Source organism: Bos grunniens, chromosome 22 (genome assembly GCF_055505025.1).
Source record: "Bos grunniens cultivar Pamir isolate PY7600 chromosome 22, Bosgru_T2T1.0, whole genome shotgun sequence".
Taxonomy (NCBI): domain Eukaryota; kingdom Metazoa; phylum Chordata; class Mammalia; order Artiodactyla; family Bovidae; genus Bos; species Bos grunniens.
In genome coordinates this window covers 43,269,363-43,292,566 of record NC_141186.1, presented here as the reverse complement: position 1 = coordinate 43,292,566, position 23,204 = coordinate 43,269,363, and the positions used below count along the sequence as shown (strand labels likewise).

Genomic DNA, 23,204 nt, shown 5'->3' with positions numbered 1-23,204 from the left:
CTCATTGGTCTCATTTCGACTTGGTGGTGAGGGGAACGGGTCAGGTAGGACCTCTGGGGACTCCCCCAGCCCTCACTGTTATCCAGGACATTTCAGAAATGTCTATGAGGGCTGCGAGCTGCTGCTGGTCTGCAGCCTGAGAATCTGGGTGTACTGTAAGGGCCCCGAGAAGCCAGTGCCGCAGGGAGAGACTAGGTCACAGGAATCTGGTTGCTAAGTGAGAGTGAGAGGAGAGGGGTGAGGGCAGAGGCAGGGAGACCCCAGGGAGTCTTTGGTAGAGAGAACTGGAATAGAGGACAGCTTCAGCATGGAGAGGAGGTGACAGGTTTAAGATCTGTTTGGGACTGGAATCAATAGGGTTGCCATGAGGGAAGGGGAAGAGTTGAGGAAGATTTGAGTCTTCTTTGTTTTTGTTGTTGGATGGGTCGGGGAAGGGAGGCGCCTAGATGTAGGTGAGAGGTAAGACTATTCTGAATAAGCTGTATTTAGACAACTGGATCATACTCAGGTTGAATGTTTGGAGCCTAGAGCTAGAGGCTAGGTAGTGCTAGAGAGAGAAATTTGGACACAGCTGCTTGGGCATGGCTTTTAGTCTCTGGGCTTTCGCTTCATCATCTTTAAAATGGAAAATTTGTCTCTAAGATGTGAAGTCAAGACGTTCTGTATTCCTCACCTGACATCATTGCCTAGTCCCTTCAGTCTGTGGACTGAAATAAAAACATACAACGTGAGAGCTGTGAGATTCGTTTTATTTGGGGACTTAATGAGGACTATACCCCAGCAGACTGCTCTCAGATAGTGCATAGTGATTTGGAGAAGGGTATGCAGTCTGGCACACATCTGGGTAGAAGATTACTGCTAGTCATGAGTAGATATTTTAGTTAATGATTTTTAGTGCTTTTCCAAGTATGGTGAGATGCAAGAAATGGGGTTCATAAGCTTGTCTCCTGAAATTATCTGAAGGCCTGTTTTACCAGGTTTTCTCAGACCTTGGAGTGCCTCATTTTCAGTCTTTGTCCTCAATTCTTTCAGGGTATGTTGATGGTCAGCAGTGGCAGTGGCTAATAACTCAACTGTTGTAGAGCAAAATGGCAAGCAACGGTTTTTACTTGTCAAGTCCTTGACAGGAAACTAGTACTTCTCTGGCAGCCACACAGCATCCTCGGGAATAGCCTCAAATTTGAGATATCACCCCTCACTGGTTCCTGGGTTCTGCTTAGAACAAAAATGTAAGTCAGTGCTCTTGCCTGTCTCACCTCTCCCACCGTCCAGCACTAAAAGATTTCAGAAGTAAAATTACAAAGCAAAAGGAGGTATTAAGGTAAAGGAAGAAAGGCCTAAAGAGAAACCAAAAATATGGACTGTGATGTAGACGGAGGACAGTATTCCTGGACTTTATTCACACAGAGATCCTAAAAAGCCAGGAATCCTGAGACTGTGTAGCCAGCCTGGCCACTTGAGTCAGAACGGCAGTAGCAACTCCAGAGGACTCAGCTGGCCTCAGGTGAGAATTTCCTTTAAAATAAGACTGCAAACAGTTCAGACACATTGAATATCTTTATCTGTATATATACATTCCTTTCAAACTCTATAAATGGCCAGTTTGGGAAAACCCAGCACAATTTTATGTTTTGGAGTGAAAAGCACAAAAGTTGGAAGTGGTAAAGTATAAATCCATAATCTTTTTAAAGAGAATCTACATTCATAGGCTCACTGAATTTTACAGAAAAGGACTGGAAAGTGTAAGTTGGCTAACCACTTCACTCTTGCAATTAAATCTTTCCAAAGTTCCAGGAACATTTGTCCTCCAGTATCTTTGGGCTGTCACTCATCAGAAAGTCCTTCATCCAAAGTTTCAATCTCCACAGGGTTCCACAATTATTATTATTATTTTGGTCATTGCAATCAGGGTTTATTAAAGATTTTTCACTCCAGCTTTTTAGCTATAACTTAAACACATTAAAATGCACATTTCTACCACCTCAGAAGTTCTCTCATGTCTCCTTCTAAGTAATTCTCCACTCAATTCAACAGGCAACCACTGATGTGATTTCCATTGGCCTGTTTTAGAACTTGAAACAAATGGAGTTATATTTGTTTATATATATAATTATATTTGTTATATACCTTGTGCTCTTGTGTTTGGCTTCTTTAGCTTAGCAAATGTTACTGAAATTGATTCATTCATGTTAAATCTTAATGCTTTACTCCTCTTTTTATTCTCATAACTTTTTCTTTTGGGAGATCTTAAGACCCACAAGAAGTATAAAAATACGAAGAGTGTACAAGAGTTTTCCTGTATCTTCCTTCCAGCTCAGTGGTAATATTTTATATTGTTTGTTGTTATTGTTCTGTCACTAACTCATGTCTGACTTTTTTGTGACTCCGTGGACTGTAGTCCTACCAGGCTCATCGGTCCATGGGATTTCCCAGGCAAGAATACTGGAGTGGGTTGCATTTCCTTCTTTAGGGGATCTTCCTGACCCAGGGACTGAACCTAAATCTCCTGCTTTGCAGGCAGTTTCTTCACTGCTGAGCCACCGAGCAACCAACTCCAGTCTTGCCCGGGAAATGCCATGGACAAAGGACCCTGACTGGCTACAGTCCATGGGGGTCACAAAAAAGCTGGACATGACTTAGCAACTGAACAACAACAAAAATATTTTATGTACTATAGCTTGTTGTTGAAACCCAGAATTAACATTGGTACAATACTAGTTAGCTAGACACGAACTAATGTTGGTATAATACTAGTTAGCTAGACACTAACATTGGTACGATACTAGTTAGGTAGACACTCTATTCTGCTTTCACCTGTTTTTATATGCATTCTTACGTGTGTGCGTGTGTGTGAATAGTACTACAAAACTTCATCATCTGTACAAATTTATGTAGCCACCAGCACAATCAAAGTACAGAATCGTTTCATCACTGTAGAGAAACTCCCTCTGCAGACGCAGGTAGACACCTTCTCCCACCCCTAACTCCACTGTTCTCTTCTTAACCACTTTAGTTGTTATTTCAGGAATGTTTTTTACATGGAATCATGCAATATGTAATTCTTTGAGACTGACTATACTTACTCACCCTAATGCCCTGGGGACCCATTCAAGTAATTCTGTGTATCAACATTTCATTCTTTTTTATTGCTGAGTAGCTGTATGGCTTTGTTGGTTTATCCATTCGTCCACTGAAGGACTTCTGAGTTGTGTTCATTTTTAGTTATTTCCAGTATAGCTGCTGTGAACATTGGTTTACAGGTTTTTATGTGAACTTAAATTTTCATTTCTTTGGGTATCCAGCAGTATGATTGCCTGTTAAGTGTATGTTTAACTTTTAAAAAATTGTCAAACTTTTCCCAGAGTGGCTGTACCATTTTAGGTTTCCTCCAGCAATGTATGAGAAATACAGTTGCTCTGGGATCCTTCCCAGCACCTGATATTATTAATAATTTTTATTTAGGCATTCTAATCAATGTGTAATGGTGGCCCTTGTGAATTTAATTTGCATTTCCCTAGTATTTAATGATACTGAACACCTTTTAAAATCCAGCATCTCACACGATATATCCTGCATATAAATTGAATAAGCAGGGTGACAATGTACAGCCTTGACGTACTCCTTTCCTAATTTTGAACCTTTCCAGTTCAGTTCAAACTGTTGCTTCTTGACCCACATACAAGTTTCTCAAGAAGCAGGAAAGGTGGTCTGGTACTCATATCTCTAAGAATTTTTCAGTTTGTTGTGATTCCCACAGTCAAAGACTTTAGTCAGTGAAGCAGAAGTAGATGTTTTTTTGGAACTCCCTTGCCTTTTCCATGATCCAGTGAATGTTGGCAATTTGATCTCTGTTTCCTTTGCCTCTTCAAAACCCAGCTTGTACATTTGGAAGTTCTTCGCTGATGTTCTACTGAAGCCTAGCTTGGAGGATTTTGAGTATTACCTTGCTACCATGTGAAATGAGTGCAGTTGTGCACTAGTTTGAACATTTTTTGGCATTGCTTTTATTTGGGATTGGAATGAAAACTGACCTTTTCTGGTCCTGTGGCCACTGATAAGTTTTCCAAATTTGCTGACATATTGAGGGTAGCACTTTAACTGCATCATCTTTTAGGATTTTAAATAGCTCAGTTGGAATTCCATCATCTCCACTAGCTTTGTTCATGCTTCCTAAGGTCCACTTGACTTCACATTCCAGGATGTCTGGGTCTAGGTGAGTGACAACATCATCGTGGTTCAGTCAGTTCAGTTCAGTTCAGTCGCTTAGTCATGTCTGACTCTCTGCGACCCCATGGACTGCAGCACTCCAGGCTTCCCTGTCCATCACCAACTCCCGAAGCTTACTCAAACTCATGTCCATTGAGTCAGTGATGCCATCCAGCCATCTCATCCTCTGTCATCCCCTTCTCCTCCTGTCTTCAATTTTTCCCAGTATCAGGGTCTTTTCTGGTGAGTCAGTTCTTCGCATCAGGTGGCCAGAGTATTGGAGTTTCAGCATCAGTCCTTCCAATGAATATTCAGGACTGGTTTCCTTTAGGATAGACTGGTTGGATCTCCTTGCAGTCCAAGGGACTCTCAAAAGTCTTCTTCAACACCACAGTTCAAAAGCATCAATTCTTTGGCCTTCAGCCTTCTTTATAGTCCAACTGTCACATCCATACATGACTACTGGAAAAACCACAGCTTTGACTAGACGGACCTTTGTTGGCGAAGTAATGTCTCTGCTTTTTAATATGCTGTCTAGGTTGGTCATAGCTTTTCTTCCAAGGAGCAAGCATCTTTTAATTTCATGGCTGCAGTTACCGTCTGCAGTGATTTTGGAGCCCAGAAAAATAGTCTCACTGTTTCCATTGTTTCCCCATGTTGGTTATCTAGGTCATTAAGACTTTTTTGTATAGTTCTTCTGTGTATTCTTGCCACCTCTTCTTAATCTCTTTTTCTGCTTCTGTTAGATCCTTACTATTTTTGTCCTTTACCTTACACATCCTTTCATGGAATGTTCCCTTGATATCTCCAATTTTCTTGAAGAGATATCTATCTAGTCTTACCCATTCTGTTGTCTTCTTGTAATTCTTTGCATTGTTCACTTAAGAAGGCTTTCTTACCTCTTCTTGCTAATCTCTGGAACTCTGCATTCAGTTGGATATATTTTTACCTTTCTCCCTTGCCTTTTGTTTCTCTTCTTTCTTCAGCTATTTGTAAAGTCTCCTCAGACAATCACTTTGTTTTCTTGCATTTCTTTTTATTTGGGATGGTTTTGGCCACTGCCTCCGGTACAGTATTACAAACCTCTTTCCATGGTTCTTCAGGCACTCTGTCTACCATATCTAATCTCTTGAATCTATTTGTCACCTCCCCACTATATAATGTTAAAGGATTAGATTTAGGTCATACCTGAACAGCCTAGTGGTTTTCTCTACTTTCTTCAATTTAAGCCTAAATTTTGCAATAAGGAACTCATGATCTGAGCTACAGTCAGCTCTAGGTCTTATTTTTACTGACCTTATAGAGCTTCTTCATCTTTGGCTGCAAAGAATATAATCAGTCTGATTTTAGTATTGACCATCTGGTGATGTCCATGTGTAGAGTCATCTCTTGTTTTGTTGGAAGAGGGTGTTTGCTATGACCAGTGTGTTCTCTTGACAAAACTCTCTGTTAGCCTTTGTCATGCTTCATGTTGTACTCCAAGGCCAAACTTACCTGTTACTCTAGGTATCTCTTGACTTTTTACTTTGCATTCCAATCCCCTATAGTGAAAAGGACATCTTTCTTTTGGTGTTAGTTCTAGAAGGCCTTATAGATCTTCACAGAACCATTTGACTTCAGCTTCTTTGGCATCAGTGTTTGGGGCATAGACTTTGTTTACTGTGACATTGAATGGTTTGCCTTGTAAATGAGCTGAGATCATTCTGTCATTTTTGAAATTGCACCCAAATACTGCCTTTCAGACTCTCTTGTTGACTGTGAGGGCTACTCCATTTCTTTAAGGGATTCTTGCCCACAGTAGTAGATATAATGGTCATCTGAATTAAATTTAAACATTCTTGTCCATATTAGTTCACTGATTTCTAAGATGTCACTGTTCACTCTTGCCATCTCCTGTTTGACCACATCCACTTTACCTTGATTCATGGACCTAACATTGCAGGTTCCTATGCAATATTGTTCTTTACAGCATCAGATTTTACTTTCACCACCAGAAAGTAGAAGTGTTAGTCGTTTAGTCGTGTCCTTCTCTTTGTGATCCTATGGACTGTAGCCTGCCAGACTCCTCTGTCTATGGTATTCTCCCGGCAAGAATACTGGAGTGGATTGCCTTCTCAGTGGCTCTTCCTGACCCAGGGATTGAACCTGGGTCTCCTGCATTGCAGGCAGATTCTTCACTGTCTTAGCCACCAGGAAAGCCAGACACATCGACAATTGAGCATCATTTCCACTTTGGCCGAGCCGTTGTATTCTTTCTAGAGCTACTAATATTTGCCTCTGCTCTTCCCCAATAGCATATTGAACACCTTCCGATCTGGGAGGGCTCATCTTCCAATGTCATATCTTTTCCCTTTCATGGGTCACAGCCTTGTCGTAGCGAAGGGGACTGGGCAACTCAGTGAAGCTGTGAGTTATGCCGTGCAGGGCCACCTAAGATGGACGGGGCATAGTGAAAAGTTGAGAAAAGGTGCTCCACTGGAGGAGGAAACGGCAACCCACTCAAGTATTCCTGCCTAGAGAACCCCATGGGCAATATGAAAAGAAATTACAACCAACTAACAATAACTGCATGCGTGTGCAGCTGGGGCAAAACATGAACGTAAGATACAAAAAGACCAAAACAGAACCCGTTTCTTTATTCTTAACTGGAAAATCCCATGGCCAGAGGAGCCTGGCGGGCTATTGTGCATGGGGTTGCTAAGAGTCAGATACAACTTGGCAGCTAAAGACAACTGCCACTTCTGTGGTGTGGGGAATGAAAGCAGGGTACCATGCGTGATCCCTGCACACAGTACCTCCAAGGGTGTGGGCAGAATCCCTTAACCACCCCCCTCTATCTTTGCGCCATTTAAGGAGCCACCTCACAATTCTCCCTTGGGGAGGGGGGACGAGCAAGAGCATCAGTCACTTGTCAGTCCCTTGTGCTGTGGCCCGAGTCCCCATAAAGCTTTACCCAAAATTCCTTGTCTGGCTTCTTACCTATTTCTGTTGATTAAAGAGTCCAAGGACGCTGACTGGCAACAGTAGGACTTCTGACATAATGCTCTGTTGATTGAATCTGCAGGTGTGGAATCTGGATACTGAAGGCTGACAGTATATTCTCCTAGTCTGTGGCATATCTCATCATTTTTCAACAGTCTTTCAGAAAAAAAGGGTTTACATTTTGATGAAATTCAGTTTACCGGAGTTTTCTCGTATGGATCATGTTTTGATGTCATCTCTAAGAACTTTGCCCAGCACCAGGTTGCAAAACTTCTTTGATGCTTTCTTGTAAAGTTTTACAGTTTTCCATTTAGATCTGTGGTTCATTTTGAGGTAATTTTTGACGATGAAGGACAGGGAAGCCTGGTGTGCTGCAGTCCATGGGGTCACAAAGAGTTGGCCACAACTGAGAGGCTGAACAAGAACAACAGTGAAGTTTAGGTCCAGAGTTTAAAAAATTTTTTAAATTATTTATTTAATATTTGATTGCACTGGGTCTTCATTGCTGTGTGCGGGCTTTTTCCAGATGTGAAGAGTGGGGACTGCTCTCTAGTTGCAGTGCATGGGCTTCTCTTTGCGGTAAAGTTTTCTTGTTGATGAGCGCAGGCTCTTGGCACACAGGCTTCAGTAGCTGTGGCCCTCGGGCTTAGTGGCTGCATGGCATGTGGAATCTTCTTAGACCAGGGATTGAACCTGTGTGCCCCTCACTGGCAGACAGAGTCTTATCCACGGTTCCACCAGGAAAGTCACGAGAGTTTCTTACGTGTGCATATCCACTTGTTTAACGTTATTTGCTAGGAAGACCATCTTTTCTCCACTGAATTGCTTTTGCACCTTTGTGCAGAAATCAGTTCGTTGTTTTGAGTGCTGAAGTGGGACTCTTCTGTCCCATTGGTCTCTGTGTTTATCCCTTTTTCAGTCTTACACTGTCTTAGTTACTCCTGCTGTGAGGTAGTTTTTAAAATCAAGTAATGTGAGTGTTCCAACATTTCTTTTTCAAAGTTGTTTTTTTAACAATCAGCTTATCTGAAGCTACCCAAAAAAATGTTGATAGAATTTTTATTGGAATAGTGTTGAATCTGTAGAACATTTTAAAAAGAGCTAGTATCCTATTTATTTCAGTCTTTGATTTTTTTATCAGCCTTTTGTAGTTTTCAGCATGCACATCTTACACATATTTTATTTCTGTCCTTTTTAGGCTATTGTAAATGTTATTTTTAATAATTTTGGTTCCTAGGGACTTTCCTGGTGGCTCAGTGGTTGAGAATCTGCCTGCCAATGCAGGGGATGCGGTTTCAGTCCCCTATCTGGAAAAATGCCGCATGCTTCTGGGTAACTGAGCCCGAGCGCCACAGCTGTGAGCCCAGGCACTGCAACTTCTGAAGGCTGTGCGCCCTGGAGCCCATGCTCTGCACAAGAGAAGCCGGCACGCTGCAGTTTGAGAGTAGAGTAGCCCCTGCTTGCCACAGCTAGAGGAATCCTGCACGCAGCAATCAAGGCCGAGCGCAGCTAAAAACGAACAAATTTTAAAAACTTTATATTTTTAGGTTTCTGATAGTTTACTCCTAGTATGTAGAAATGCGGTTGATTTTCAGGTGTGGACGTGATGTTCTGCCACTTTGCTAAACTCATTTGTTGTTTCCAGAAGAAGCTGGTTTTGTATGTTCTATGGGATTGTCTGCTTAGACAATTATGTTTGTGAAAGATAATTTTTTTCTCTCTTTCTAATATTTTGCCTTTTGTTTCTTTTTCTTCCCTTTTTTGCTGCCATTCTAGTACCTATGTTGAGTAGAAGTGGTGAGAATGGACATCTTCACCTTGTTCCCCACATTAGAGGAAAAGCATTCACTCTTTGACCAGTAAGTGTGATGTTTGTTTAACGTTTTTGTATGGATGCTTATTCAGGCCAAGGAAGTTCCCTCTGTTTCTCAGTTGCTGAGTCCTTTAATCATGAATGGCCATTGCATGTTTGTCAAATACTTTCTCTGCATCAATTTATTAATATATAATCATTTGATTTTTCTTCCTTGGTTTGTTAACATTGTGGATTATGTTGATTGCAGCAGTGTTGCATTACTGGTATACACCGTCCTGGGTCATGGTGAGATACATGTAAAGACACACGTGTGCACGCATATATATTGCTGGCTTTTGATTTGCTAGTCTGTTGTGGAATTTTATGTGTATGTTTATGGAAGATTTCTTGTGTTGTCTGATTTTGGTATCAGTGTCATGGTGGCCTGCCTCAAATGGAGTTGGGAAGTGTTCCCTCCTCTTCTGCTTTGTGAAGGAGGTTGTATAGAATTGGTTTTATTTCTTCCTTAAATGTTTGGTAGAATTTATATTTGAAACCGTCCAGAGATTTCTTTCTCATGGAGCTTTTGACTACAAAATCTGTTTCTCTAATGATATAGAGTTATTCAGGCTATCTATTTATTCTTGGGTAAATGTCAGATGCTGTTATTTTTCAAGGACTAAGTCCAGTTCATGAAGGTTGCCAAATTTACATATGTTGATTTGTTCACAAAATTCACTTTTATGTTCTGTAGGGTTTGTAGTGATATCCCCCTTTTCATTCCTGAAATTGGTAACCTGTGTCTTTCTTCCTTATTTTTTTGTCAGTCTGGCTAGAGAATATTCATATTTTACATTTTTGCAGGTAATCAGATGATTTGGATTTCCACCTGCCTGCTGTGGGCTGTGGTTCCAAAGTCAGCTCAGTTTTTAAAGTTCCAAATTTTTAAAAACATTTTTATTATTTCCTTCTTTTTGGCTGCACTGGGTCTTTGTTGCTACAGGCAGGCTTCTCGTCACATTGGCTTGTCTTGCTGCAGAGCATGAGTGCAGGCTCAGTGGTTGTGGCTCAAGGGCTTAGTTCAGTTCAGTTCAGTTCAGTCGCTCAGTCGTGTCTGACTCTTTGTGACCCCATGAATCGCAGCACACCAGGCCTCCCTGTCCTTCACAAACTCCCGGAGTTCACTCAAACTCATGTGTATCGAGTCAGTGATGCCATCCAGCCATCTCATCCTCTGTCGTCCCCTTCTCCTCCTGCCCCCAATCCCTCCCAGCATCAGAGTCTTTGCCAATCAGTCAACTCTTCGCATGAGGTGGCCAAAGTACTGGAGTTTCAGCTTTAGCATCATTCCTTCCAAAGAAATCCCAGGGCTGATCTCCTTCAGAATGGACTGGTTGGATCTCCTTGCAGTACAAGGGACTCTCAAGAGTCTTTTCCAACACCACAGATCAAAAGCATCAATTCTTCGGCGCTCAGCTTTCTTCACAGTCCAACTCTCACATCCATACATGACCACTGAAAAAACCATAGCCTTGACTAGACGAAGCTTTGTTGGCAAAGTTATGTCTCTGCTTTGCAATATGCTATCTAGGTTGGTCATAACTTTCCTTCCAAGGAGTAAGCGTCTTTTAATTTCATGGCTGCAGTCACCATCTGCAGTGATTTTGGAGCCCCAAAAATAAAGTCTGACACTGTTTCCACTGTTTCCCCATCTATTTGCCATGAAGTGATAGGACCGGATGCCATGATCTTCGTTTTCTGAATGTTGAGCTTTAAGCCAACTTTTTCACTCTCCACTTTCACTTTCATCAAGAGGCTTTTAAGTTCCTCTTCACTTTCTGTCATAAGGGTGGTGTCATCTGCATATCTGAGGTTACTGATATTTCTCCCGGCCATCTTGATTCCAGCTTGTGCTTCTTCCAGCCCAGCGTTTCTCATGATGTACTCTGCATAGAAATTAAATAAGCAGGGTGACAATATACAGCCTTGACATACTCCTTTTCCTATTTGGAACCAGTCTGTTGTTCCATGTCCAGTTCTACCTGTTGCTTCCTGACCTGCATACAGGTTTCTCAAGAGGCAGGTCAGGTGGTCTGGTATTCCCATCTCTTTCAAAATTTTCCACAGTTTATTGTGATCCACACAGTCAAAGGCTTTGGCATAGTCAATAAAGCAGAAATAGATGTTTTTCTGGAACTCTCTTGCTTTTTTGATGATCCAGTGGATGTTGGCAATTTGATCTCTGGTACCTCTGCCTTTTCTAAAACCAGCTTGAATATCAGGAAGTTCACGGTTCACATATTGCTGAAGCCTGGCTTGGAGAATTTTGAGCATTACTTTGCTAGCATGTGAGATAAGTGCAATTGTGTGGTAGTTTGAGCATTCTTTGGCATTGCCTTTCTTTGGGATTGGAATGAAAACTGACCTTTTCCAGTCCTGTGGCCACTGCTGAGTTTTCCAAATTTGCTGGCATATTGAGTGCAGCACTTTCACAGCATCATCTTTCAGGAGTTGGAATAGCTCAACTGGAATTCCATCACCTCCACTAGCTTTGTTCAAAGTGATGCTTCCTAAGGCCCACTTGACTTCCCATTCCAGGATGTCTGGCTCTAGGTCAGTGATCACACCATCGTGATTATCTGGGTTGTGAAGATCTTTTTTGTACAGTTCTGTGTATTCTTGCCATCTCTTCTTAATATCTCCTGCTTCTGTTAGGTCCATACCATTTCTGTCCTTTATCAAGCCCATCTTTGCATGAAATGTTCCCTTGGTATCTCTAATTTTCTTGAAGAGATCCCTAGTCTTTCCCATTCTGTTGTTTTCCTCTATTTCTTTGCATTGATCGCTGAAGAAGGCTTTCTTATCTCTCCTTGCTATTCTTTGGAACTCTGCATTCAGATGCTTATATCTTTCTTTTTCTCCTTTGCTTTTCGCTTCTTTTCACAGCTATTTGTAAGGCCTCCCCAGACAGCCATTTTGCTTTTTTGCATTTCTTTTCCATGGGAATGGTCTTGATCCCTGTCTCCTGTACAATGTCACGAACCTCTGTCCATAGTTCATGTTGGATTAGGCCATGAACCATGTTGGATTAGGCCCTCCCCTAATGACTTCATTGTACCTTCATTACCAACTGCTGTGACATTCTGTGATACTGAGGGTTATGACTTCAGTATAGGAATTTGATGGGGATACAAGTCCGCCAGTAACAGTGTGGCTTTAGTTCGTCTGCTCTGTTGTTCACTGCTTACTGCTGTTTCTGCATCTGGACCAAGGAGGACAGGAGAGAAACAGCAATGGTATTCTCTCCCTGCTCTTGGAATCCCAGCTCTTCTGCTTAGAGACAGAATCCCCCCCCCACCCCACCTTAGAATGTTAAGCCAGAGAAGGCAATGGCACCCCACTCCAGTACTTTTGCCTAGAAAATCCCATGGACGGAGGAGCCCTGTGGGCTGCAGTCCATGGGGTCGCTAGAGTCGGAGGCGACTGAGCGATTTCACTTTCACTTTTCACTTTCATGCATTGGAGAAGGAAATGGCAACCCACTCCAGTGTTCTTGCCTGGAGAATCCCAGGGACGGGAAGCCTGGTGGGCTGCCGTTATGGGGTCGCACAGAGTCGGACACGACTAAAGTGACGCAGCAGCAGCAGAGTGTTAAGCATCTGACCACCCACTGCTGCCACCAGCACTAAGGTATTGCATGCAGGCTAGGGCAGGAAACAGAGAAAAGAAAACCAAGATTGAAATGGAATATTCTCCCAATGCCCCCACCCGCCAGATCAGAAAGAGAGGGCTTCTCTTGGAACTCTTTCTGTCTGCACTCAATGAAAACTTCTGAGTTTTAAGCAGGTGCCTTTGAATTTAGGCCAGGCAGTGCTGAAGGGAGAAAACCGAACTCCCCACCAGTTTTATGGACTTTTGAATTCTGGTCTTTTTTCTGATTCTCCTGATACCATTTGCTTTCCACCATCCTTGGGTCATTGCTGTCTACGTTGAAAGGGTCTGTAGTTGCAGTTAGTATGATAACTAGGGCAGCGTGTGCTTGTCTTTCCTTGAATCCTCACCATGTACTTTGGCATATGCGTTAACTTTTCTTAAAAAAAAAAAAAAATATATATATATATATATTTATTTATTTATTTATTTTATTTACTTACTTGGCTGCACCAGATCTTAGTTGCGGCACATGGGATCCAGTTCCCTGATCAGGAGTTGAACCCAGGCTCCCTGCATTGTGAGCAAGGAGCCTTAGCTACTGGAACTGTGCATTGTAAATTGTGTTCAGTATTGTTTTGTTGATTTCCAGATGTAAATTCCAATAAAGAGTATCTGAAAGTGGCTTTTCCCCTACAGCTTTGCTGATACTCGTAAGTACACATTTCTACATTGACATCGGTATTAAAGGTCCACAGGCAGGAGAAGGCATCCCAGCGCTGCCACTCACCTTGAGCTCATTGCTTATGGCATCTGTACGTCATCTCTCATCTGTCAAATGAGTGTCTTGAGTCTACTTGGGCCACTGTAACAAAATATGGTAGACATGGTAACTTAGAAAACAACAGAAACTTTTTTTCAAATTTCTGAAGACTGGCAAGTCCTAGATCAGGGTGTCAGCAGATGTGGTGTCTGGTGAGAGCCTGCGTCCGGGTTCATAGCTGTCCATTTTATCAGTGTCTTCGATAGCAGAAGGCATGAGGCAGCTCTCCAGGGTCTTCTTTTTTTTAAAATAAGGGCACTGATCCCATTTATGAGGGCTTTGCTTTGGGACCTAATCACCTCCCAAAGCTTTCATCTCTATCACATTGGGGATTAGATTTCAATGTATATATTTTGTTGGGGGGGTGCAATACGTTCAGTTTATTGCAGTGGAGATAGTAGTGCCTACCGTTTAAGACTGAGGGGCAGGCGAGTTCCCCAGTTCTCTCTCTACAAGGACTGGAGGAAATCTCTGGGTTCGTGGGCAGCTGGCAGGCCCATGAATATCTGTAGGCCTGAGACCTCAGAGAGATATTGGTCATGTCCAGCAGAGCAAGTGGTGACTCAGCTGGTTTATCTACGGCTTGTTTCCCCACTAGGGTGGGAAAAGTGTTAGTCTGACCAAATATAGTTCAGTATGTGGTAAAAACCCACGTAGTCAGAGATGCTCAGTAGGTCTATAAATTGATCAATCGGTATATAATGTAAATAAAGGAACATAATGTGTCATATATTGCATTTAAGTGTGTAGAGAAAAAGAAAGGCCTAGCTAGCATTGAATCTCTACTTCATTTTTACCACATACTGAATTGTATTTTCCCTGGAGAATTTTATGCATGGAGGAGGCTGGCGGGTTACAGTTCATGGGGTCGTAAAGAGTCAGACACAACTGAGTGACTTTCATTTATATATATATATTATCTGATAACATGTATATTATTTATACATGTTAATATATATTAATATATGTATATTGTATATATGCATATTATGAATTACATGTTATTTGACATATTTAGAAATCTAGATTGGAGAAGGCGATGGCACCCCACTCCAATACTCTTGCCTGGAGAATCCCATGGGCGGAGGAGCCTGGTAGGCTGCAGTCCATGGGGTCGCTAAGAGTCGGACACGACTGAGCGACTTCACTTTCACTTTTCTCTTTCATGCATTGGAGAAGGAAATGGCAACCCACTCCAGTGTTCTTGCCTGGAGAATCCCAGGGATGGGGGAGCCTGATGGGCTGCAGTCCATGGGGTCGCTAAGAGTCGGACACAACTGAGCGACTTCACTTTCACTTTTCTCTTTCATGCATTGGAGAAGGAAATGGCAACCCACTCCAGTGTTCTTGCCTGGAGAATCCCAGGAACGGGGGAGCCTAGTGGGCTGCCGTCTATGGGGTCGTACAGACTGAAGTGACTTAGCAGCAGCAGCAGCAGAAATCTAGATAGCGTGTTTGTTTTTTTTACTACATACTGAGTTGTATTTTATATTTATTGTACTTTTTTTGAGATCAGAAAACAGTGAAAACTCATTACAAGATGGTCTGTGGGAAGAGGTGAATATCTGTAGTCATGGAGGGATTTTCCCAGAGCAGCCCAGAAGGGTCTAGTGTCATGGCCACCCCCTGCCTCCTCCCTGCTCTGCGGCCTGCCTCTAACAGGGTGGTCTGTAGGCTTTGTCACTTTCCTACGACTAAAGTGACCCTTCTGCTCTGGACCTGCCAGGAGCCTTTCAGGAGCTGAGAGTTTGGAAAAGTGGGGAAAAGGCTACATTGGGAAAAGGCCCAGATGCCAGGCCCTGCTGGGGGCCCTTGATGCCTGGACAGGTTGGAGTCACTGAGCTTTTTAGAGCCCTGTTGTCTGCTCCATAACAGCCGTGTCCTGTCTGTGCTGCTCGCTTTGGGCTAAGCAAAGGCGATGAGTTGACTATGGAATCTAAGAGTAACAGAAGGGAAATATAAGAATGATTATGCTGTTGCTGCTGTTTACTCGCTAAGTCGTGTCTGACTCTTTGCAACCCCATGAACAGTAGCCTGCCAGGCTCCTCTGTCCATGGAATTTCCCAGGCGAAAATACTGGAGTGGGTTGCCATTCCCTTCTCCAGGGGATCTTCCTGATGCAGGGATTGAGCTCGCATCTCCTGCTTGGCAGGCAGAGTCTTCACCACTGAGCAACCAGGGAAGCCCAAGAATGACTGTAGGTAGCATTTATTTATCGAGCGGGTGCTCTGTGCTTGGCACTATGGCAGGTATTTATATACTGTATATCTTATTTTTTGTGTGTGTGTGTGTATATCTTATTTAATGTAGTGTTCCCTCACAACTTCTCTCAGAGGTGGTTGTTATTACTAATATATTTATTTCTATCGATGATATACTCTACACAGAATTCAAAGGGCATAAAGATTTTTGCTGTGAGTCTCTAATTGAATAATTCTGGTAAATTAATAGTAGAGATAAAACAAATATGGTAAATGGTAACAGTTGTAGAATCTAAGTGGTCAGGATGGTCGTTATACTATTATACTATTCTTTCAACTTTTCTGTATGTTTGAAACTTTTTCATCCCAAATTTGGGGATAGAGAAAGTGAATTTCCCCCCATCCCCATCTCTCTTATGACATTTACCTTGCAGGAGACAAGCATTGCTACTAATTTCCTGCTTCTCCTTGGAGAGATAATGCGAATTTTATGAGTGTGTTCACACACACTTAGATTATGTCTGGTATTGCGTTGATAGACATTAGGTTTTGGAAGCTTATAAGGGTGCTGCCTAGAAAAGGCCATGCAGGTGAATTCCCACAGACCCTTTCCCGGGGGTCGGAGACCGTTTTGTTCCCCAGTTTCACCTGTAGAGGGCACTCTCTCCTCTTGACTGGCAGCAGCAAGCTGCAGCAGGTTCAGAAAGGACCTTCTCAGGGCTGCTGCCACGTGTCTCACGAAGAAGGGGTCCTCTAAAAGTATAAATACTTGTGTTCTCTGGCCTTAGCCACATTTGTTGTGGGAAGCAAAGCTCAGACTCTGAGCGCACATTTTGGTTTTGCAGCAGCAAAGGGAAAGGTTGCTCAGAAAGCCTCACCCACGTGCTTGCTGTACCACGAACTTTCACAGGATGGATAAAACTCTCCATTTCCAGGCCCGAGAAGCACTTCATAGCATCCTGGACATTTTGATGTAGATTACTTGACTAGAGTTAAAAAATTCTTTTTTGACCAAAGGAAAGCCATTGTGTTTAATATGTTGAAGTGAAGTGAAAGTCACTCAGTCGTGTCCCACTCTTTGTGACCACATGGACTATACAGTCCATGGAATTCTCCAGGCCAGAACACTGGGGTGGGTAGCCTTTCCCTTCTCCAGGGGATCTTCATTAGACCTCCTTTATGAAACCCTGGGGTTGGAAGGTGTCTGTGAATTAATAATACTAGCCTTATTCTATGTCTGGTTGTTATGTAACTTAGGGAGACAAGATTGCATCACATTATCTCCGAATCTGTATAAAAATGAACAGTAGTATAATAGTGAGTACATAACTTAAAGTTTTTATTTATTTATAAAAATGTTCGTGTATTTGGCTGTGCTGGGTCTCGTTGTGGCGTGTGGGAACTTTTTACCTGTGGCATGTGGGATTGAGTTCCCTCACCAGGGACCGAACCTGGGCCCCTGCACTAGGAGCGCAGAGTCTCGCCTCTGGACCACCAGGGCAGTCCCAAGAGCTTTGTCAGTTTGAGAATGTTACATAAGTGGAATCATGCAGCATGAAATTTTGTTTTTTCCCACTTAGCATAAAGCCCTTGAAATCCATCCGAGTTATTGCCTGTATCACTAGCTTGTTCATTTTTATTGTTGAATATAATTCCATGGTCAGGATGTACCACATGTGGTTTGTTTAATCATTCACCTATTGTAGGACATTTTTTGGTTGTTTCCAGTTTGGGACTATTGCAGAGCAAGCGACTCTGAACAATCCTGCACAGGTTTTTGTGTGAACATAAGTTTTCATTTCGTTGGGATAGATGCCCAGGATTGCAATCGCTGGGTTGTAGGATAAGTGTATGCCTAGCTTTTTAGAAGCTGCCAAATATTTTCCAGAGTGCTGTACCATTTCACATTCCCATCCACAGTTTTCTTTTCATACAAAATGCTATTGACTAGTGTTAGCACAACGGCACGAGGCCAAAGCCACGTGAGACTCTGAGATATTTTTAATTTCTAGAGAAAATTAATATACATTAGATGGAGAAGAAAAGAGAGCTCAGGACTAATCTCTTTGTTAGTCCACAAGGCCTCATGTTTATTATCCTGGGTTTTCAGAATGATTCTTCCCTCACCATCAAGCTAACCTTTGTTGGAAAGCCGCAGCACATTGCACAGGCCACTGGGGTGTGCCCCTGACCTCTGACCCCTGCTTGTATTCTGTCCCAAGGCTCCCTAGGAAGCTTGGTCTCATTGTGGAATCTTCTACCTCCGAGAATAGTCATTCAGACACCTTTCATTTCAGGAGTCATTTCAGAACCACCTCCTCCCAGGGGCTTCTGTACTTAACCTGCTCACCAGGTCCCCAGCACTAAACAGCATGAATGTGTCTGTCCACCCTGACCCCTATCCTCCAAGCTTTAGTTAGGGTCCAGATGTCAGGTCACGCCCTTCCTCGTGTCAAGAATGCAGGCTCCAGGTCATGCTGCCCTTCCTGATGTCCTTGGACAAGTAGTAACAGCTGAACCTGAATTTGCTCCCCTGTACAGTTGAGATGATAGATTATAACAATACCTACTAGCAGGGCCATTTGGTTGTCCTGAAGGTAGTAACAGGGCATCTACCATGGGCTGGCTGAGGACACAGTGGTGAACAAAGATGGGCCTTGTCCTCAGGGAGCAGAACTAAAAGAGAACAAAACTACAGTGTTCAGCCCAGCCTTTGACATGTAGTTGACAAACGTTAGTTGTTTGATTATTGTAGTTAAACTCAATACTTGTATATGGATCTGAATGGAATATGAACCCAGTATTATACATCAGGTCTAGTATAGACTCGTTCATTGTAGTCAGCCATTAATTACCATTAATTGTTAGGAGGTATGCTGGTTAATTGCTGACCAAGGTCACTCCATTTTGAGCTTAACACTTAGAATTATTCTGAATTTAATATCTTATGTCAAGTTCAGTAAAAGTCTCTCACTGTAAACATATAGCTTAGAAAAAAGTGTTGTTATTCACACTTGCAAAAAAGTCCCTAACAGTGTGTTCAAAGGTTCATATATTATCAAAAGCCTCCCATAACAGTAAAGAACAATTTTATTGTTCATAAAAAGTAACACATTCATAAATAATTAATCAGAATACAAAATTTAGCAGGGGGAAAAAACCCTTAGAGGAAATTAATTTTTTAAATTTGTAAAGATGTCCAAAAGTTGGCAAGAAAAAAAAAAAGAAGCAGCAGCAGATGACAGCTGAATGAATACTGACAGAGTATTTGACTTTGAGGCAAACTGTTCATTATGCACTTGGTTACTGAGCAAGCTGGTCACTAGGACATGTAGCTCTGGCCAGAGTACTCTGTTCGTAGGCCGGAACCAACATGATGGCCATGGGCGGGTTGGCTACTGTTGGTAGGGCTGGATGGAAGTGTCCTCTTGGATGAGTCTTAAGCTACACCTCTGCTTCCAGGAAGTGGGGAGAGGGATAGGGGGCCTCTCTGACTTCCACATGGTAAACTGGGGCCTTGTTCCCGTCACAACCACAGATCAGATCAGATCAGTCGCTCAGTTGTGTCCGACTCTTTGCGACCCCATGAATCGCAGCACACCAGGCCTCCCTGTCCATCACCAACTCCCGGAGTTCACTCAGACTCACGTCCATCGAGTCAGTGATGCCATCCAGCCATCTCATCCTCTGGCGTCCCCTTCTCCTCCTGCCCCCAATCCCTCCCAGCATCAGGGTCTTTTCCAGTGAATCAACTCTTGGCACGAGGTGGCCAAAGTACTGGAGTTTCAGCTTTAGCATCATTCCTTCCAAAGAAATCCCAGGGCTGATCTCCTTCAGACTGGACTGGTTGGATCTTCTTGCAGTCCAAGGGACTCTCAAGAGTCTTTTCCAACACCACAGATCAAAAGCATCAATTCTTTGGCGCTCAGCTTTCTTCACAGTCCAACTCTCACATCCATACATGACTACTGGAAAAACCATAGTCTTGACTAGACGAACCTTTGTTGGTAAAGTAATGTCTCTGCTTTTGAATATGCTATCTAGGTTGGTCATAACTTTCCTTCCAAGGAGTAAGCGTCTTTTAATTTCATGGCTGCAGTCACCATCTGTAGTGATTTTGGAGCCCAGAAAAATAAAGTCTGACACTGTTTCCACTGTTTCCCCATCTATTTCCCATGAAGTGGTGGGACCGGATGCAATGATCTTCGTTTTCTGAATGTTGAGCTTTAAGCCAACTTTTTCACTCTTCACTTTCACTTTCATCAAGAGGCTTTTGAGTTCCTCTTCACTTTCTGCCATAAGGGTGGTGTCATCTGCATATCTGAGGTTACTGATATTTCTCCCAGCAATCTTGATTCCAGCTTGTGTTTCTTCCAGTCCAGCGTTTCTCATGATGTACTCTGCATATAAGTTAAATAAACAGGGTGACAATATACAGCCTTGATGTACTCCTTTTCCTATTTGGAACCAGTCTGTTGTTCCATGTCCAGTTCTACCTGTTGCTTCCTGACCTGCATACAGGTTTCTCAAGAGGCAGGTCAGGTGGTCTGGTATTCCCATCTCTTTCAAAATTTTCCACAGTTTATTGTGATCCACACAGTCAAAGGCTTTGGCATAGTCAATAAAGCAGAAATAGATGTTTTTCTGGAACTCTCTTGCTTTTTCTATGATTCAGCGGATGTTGGCAATTTGATCTTTGGTTCCTCTGCCTTTTCTAAAACCAGCTTGAACATCAGGAAGTTCACGGTTCACATATTGCTGAAGCCTGGCTTGGAGAATTTTGAGCATTACTTTACTAGCGTGTGAGATGAGTGCAATTGTGTGGTAGTTTGAGCATTCTTTGGCATTGCCTTTCTTTGGGATTGGAATGAAAACTGACCTTTTCCAGTCCTGTGGCCACTGCTGAGTTTTCCAAATTTGCTGGCATATTGAGTGCAGCACTTTCACAGCATCATCTTTCAGGATTTGGAATAGCTCAACTGGAATTCCATCACCTCCACTAGCTTTGTTCGTAGTGATGCTTTCTAAGGCCCACTTGACTTCCCATTCCAGGATGTCTGGCTTTAGGTCAGTGATCACACCATCGTGATTATCTGGGTCCTGAAGATCTTTTTTGTACAGTTCTTCTGTGTATTCTTGCCATCTCTTCTTAATATTTTCTGCTTCTGTTAGGTCCATACCATTTCTGTCCTTTATCGAGCTCATCTTTGCATGAAATGTTCCTTTGGTATCTCTGATTTTCTTGAAGAGATCCCTAGTCTTTCCCATTCTGTTGTTTCCCTCTATTTCTTTGCATTGATCGCTGAAGAAGGCTTTCTTATCTCTTCTTGCTATTCTTTGGAACTCTGCATTCAGATGTTTATATCTTTCCTTTTCACCTTTGCTTTTCGCTTCTCTTCTTTTCACAGCTATTTGTAAGGCCTCCCCAGACAGCCATTTTGCTTTTTTGCATTTCTTTTCCATGGGGATGGTCTTGATCCCTGTCTCCTGTACAGTGTCACGAACCTCATTCCATAGCTCATCAGGCACTCTATCAGATCTAGGCCCTTAAATCTATTTCTCACTTCCACTGTATAATCACAGAGGCCCCCAAATAGTAACCAAAAGATGTTCATTATGGTAAATGAATAGACAGAGTAAGGTAACATTGACTCCAGTCACTGTTCCTCAGCCATCCAGCAATGTGACTTTGCAAAAGTACTCTAAGCTCTCCCCAGCCTGAATTTACTCATGCATAAAATGTCAGTGGACTTAGATTGTCGCTGCCATCCCTGTAAGCCCAAGATTTCCTGAGATTTCACTGCTGTCGGGACTCCTCCCATGCTCTGACCTTTCCAGAAGGCTGGAGGCTAGAATGGAGATAAGGAGTACCATTTTTTTTTTTTTTTTGAGGCGTTTGAAGACAGGCATGACTTTGCTATAGCAAAGGTTAATGTTCCGTGTCTCTAAGATCCATTTCCCTAGGCTCTCAGAATGTAAATGTTAAAGCGATGAAAACAGCGAAATCTAGCTCTGGTTCATTTGAATCAGGGCTCCTCACCCCTCATGGTGCAGTCCTGGAACAGAAGGCCTCCTCTGTGGCCTGCAGCTTCATAAACTTGGGTTTAGGTTGTCAGCACTGATTTAAACAGATTTGGTAGTTCAGTTTGCTTCTGGGAAAGAACTGACATTCACAGTGGGGTTTGGGGGCTAACAGTGAAACCTGAGCTGGCTTCTTCCCTCCCTGGAGGGGCAGAGTGAGTCAGATGTTTGCACAGAAGGCTGTGGTGTCAAATCCTCAAATTCACAGGCCTTATGCTTTCTCCACTTCAAACCAGAAAGGTGTTGCAACACGGTTTTAATTGCTAAACCCTAGCTGCAAACCCAAATCTTGGGATTTATTAAGAGTTGGGTGTGAAAGGCTATGAATACTGGCTGTTTTCTGCCAGGTGTGTTTCTTTGTTCCTCCTTCACTCATTTGCTTCTGTGTTTGTGCCTAAAACCCCGGATCAAAGGGCTGCTGTCCTCCAGGCGCTAGGCCTGTAGTGGTGGCTACTTTTTGCCTTCATTTCGCTTCCTTGCTGGAGTCTGTAGACCTTGTATTCATTCACCTCAGTCTGTTGAGAACAAGCAACTCTTGAAATCTTCTTGCCGTAGCTGGTATGCATCTCAGCCCGCAACTCAGGTGGGCAAGAAATAAGGCTTGCTTTCCTAGAACTGCACTCTGAGTGCAGGTCTCTGTCCTGCTAAGCTGGTGTAAAGCCTCTAACAGCAGTCTGTCCCGGGCACATCCACCGTCTCCTCGGCAGTACATACATACTGAGTGTCTCTCGGTCCTGGGGTTTAACCAAGGAGGAGAGGGAGAACTCTGGCTCTGGGTCATTAGTCACATGGTTGTCATTCGTCACAGGACTTGTTGGCTTCGCCCATGTTGACTTAAAAATATGAGTAGTCACGATCTGAAAGTTGAGAGTTATGTTTTATTCAGTAGGAATTTTTAGGACTTCAAGCCTGGGAGACAGCATGTCAGATAACCCAGAGGGCACTGGCTGGGAAGGGTGGGGCTGTTGGATTATATGGAAATTTGCAACAAAGGGCAGGTAGTCTAAATATCAAAAATATTTTTGTGAATTAAAGAAAACCAGATATCTCAAATTAAGGAATTTAGTGCTTCTCTGTGTGTGGGAAGATGCAAGTGTCTGGGCTCACTGAAATCATCCCTTTCAGCTGCACCTCAGCTATCTGGGGCCAGTATCCTGTGGTTTTCCTCAGTGTTCACCACAGAGAGTGGCTGCTGGATTGCAGGTATCCTTCTCCTTCCTGGTTGCTCTTAGGGCTCAGAAATTCACAATTGGAGGGCCTAAATTGCAGATGACTGTGACATCCTTGTTTTTGGATATGACAAGAAATACTCCATTTCTCACCTGTGTGGCCCCTTTGGCTCCAGGGTTCTCTGCTGCTTTCCTGACATTTTGGGGCCCCAGGAATATTTGAGGTTGTCCCTCAGGCTCTTTGCACCACCTTTCATAGGCTTGCAGACTCCAGGCAGCATTCCCAGAATCATTTC

The 23,204-nt window shown here is 42.9% G+C and overlaps 1 protein-coding gene across 16 annotated transcripts in view; it reads left to right on the top strand.

The window, feature by feature from the left end:
• The window catches only part of KCTD6 (potassium channel tetramerization domain containing 6), a 48,108-nt gene that overhangs the window by 777 nt on the left and 24,127 nt on the right, over window positions 1–23,204 (top strand). For 5 of the 16 annotated variants that reach the window (XM_086367206.1, XM_086367217.1, XM_086367215.1 and 2 more), the window contains exons 2-3: window positions 1,033–1,229; window positions 8,965–9,047. The exons of 2 other annotated variants lie outside the window; for them this stretch is intronic. Coding sequence is in view for 3 of the 14 variants with exons in the window: in XM_086367217.1 (XP_086223343.1) it covers window positions 8,992–9,047 (56 nt within the window). In the remaining 11 variants the exon portion in view is untranslated. Of the gene's footprint in view, window positions 1–1,032; window positions 1,505–8,964; window positions 9,048–23,204 lie in introns of those variants that run through there. 9 more of the 16 variants (XM_086367216.1, XM_086367205.1, XM_086367212.1 and 6 more) reach the window with 2 other exon arrangements.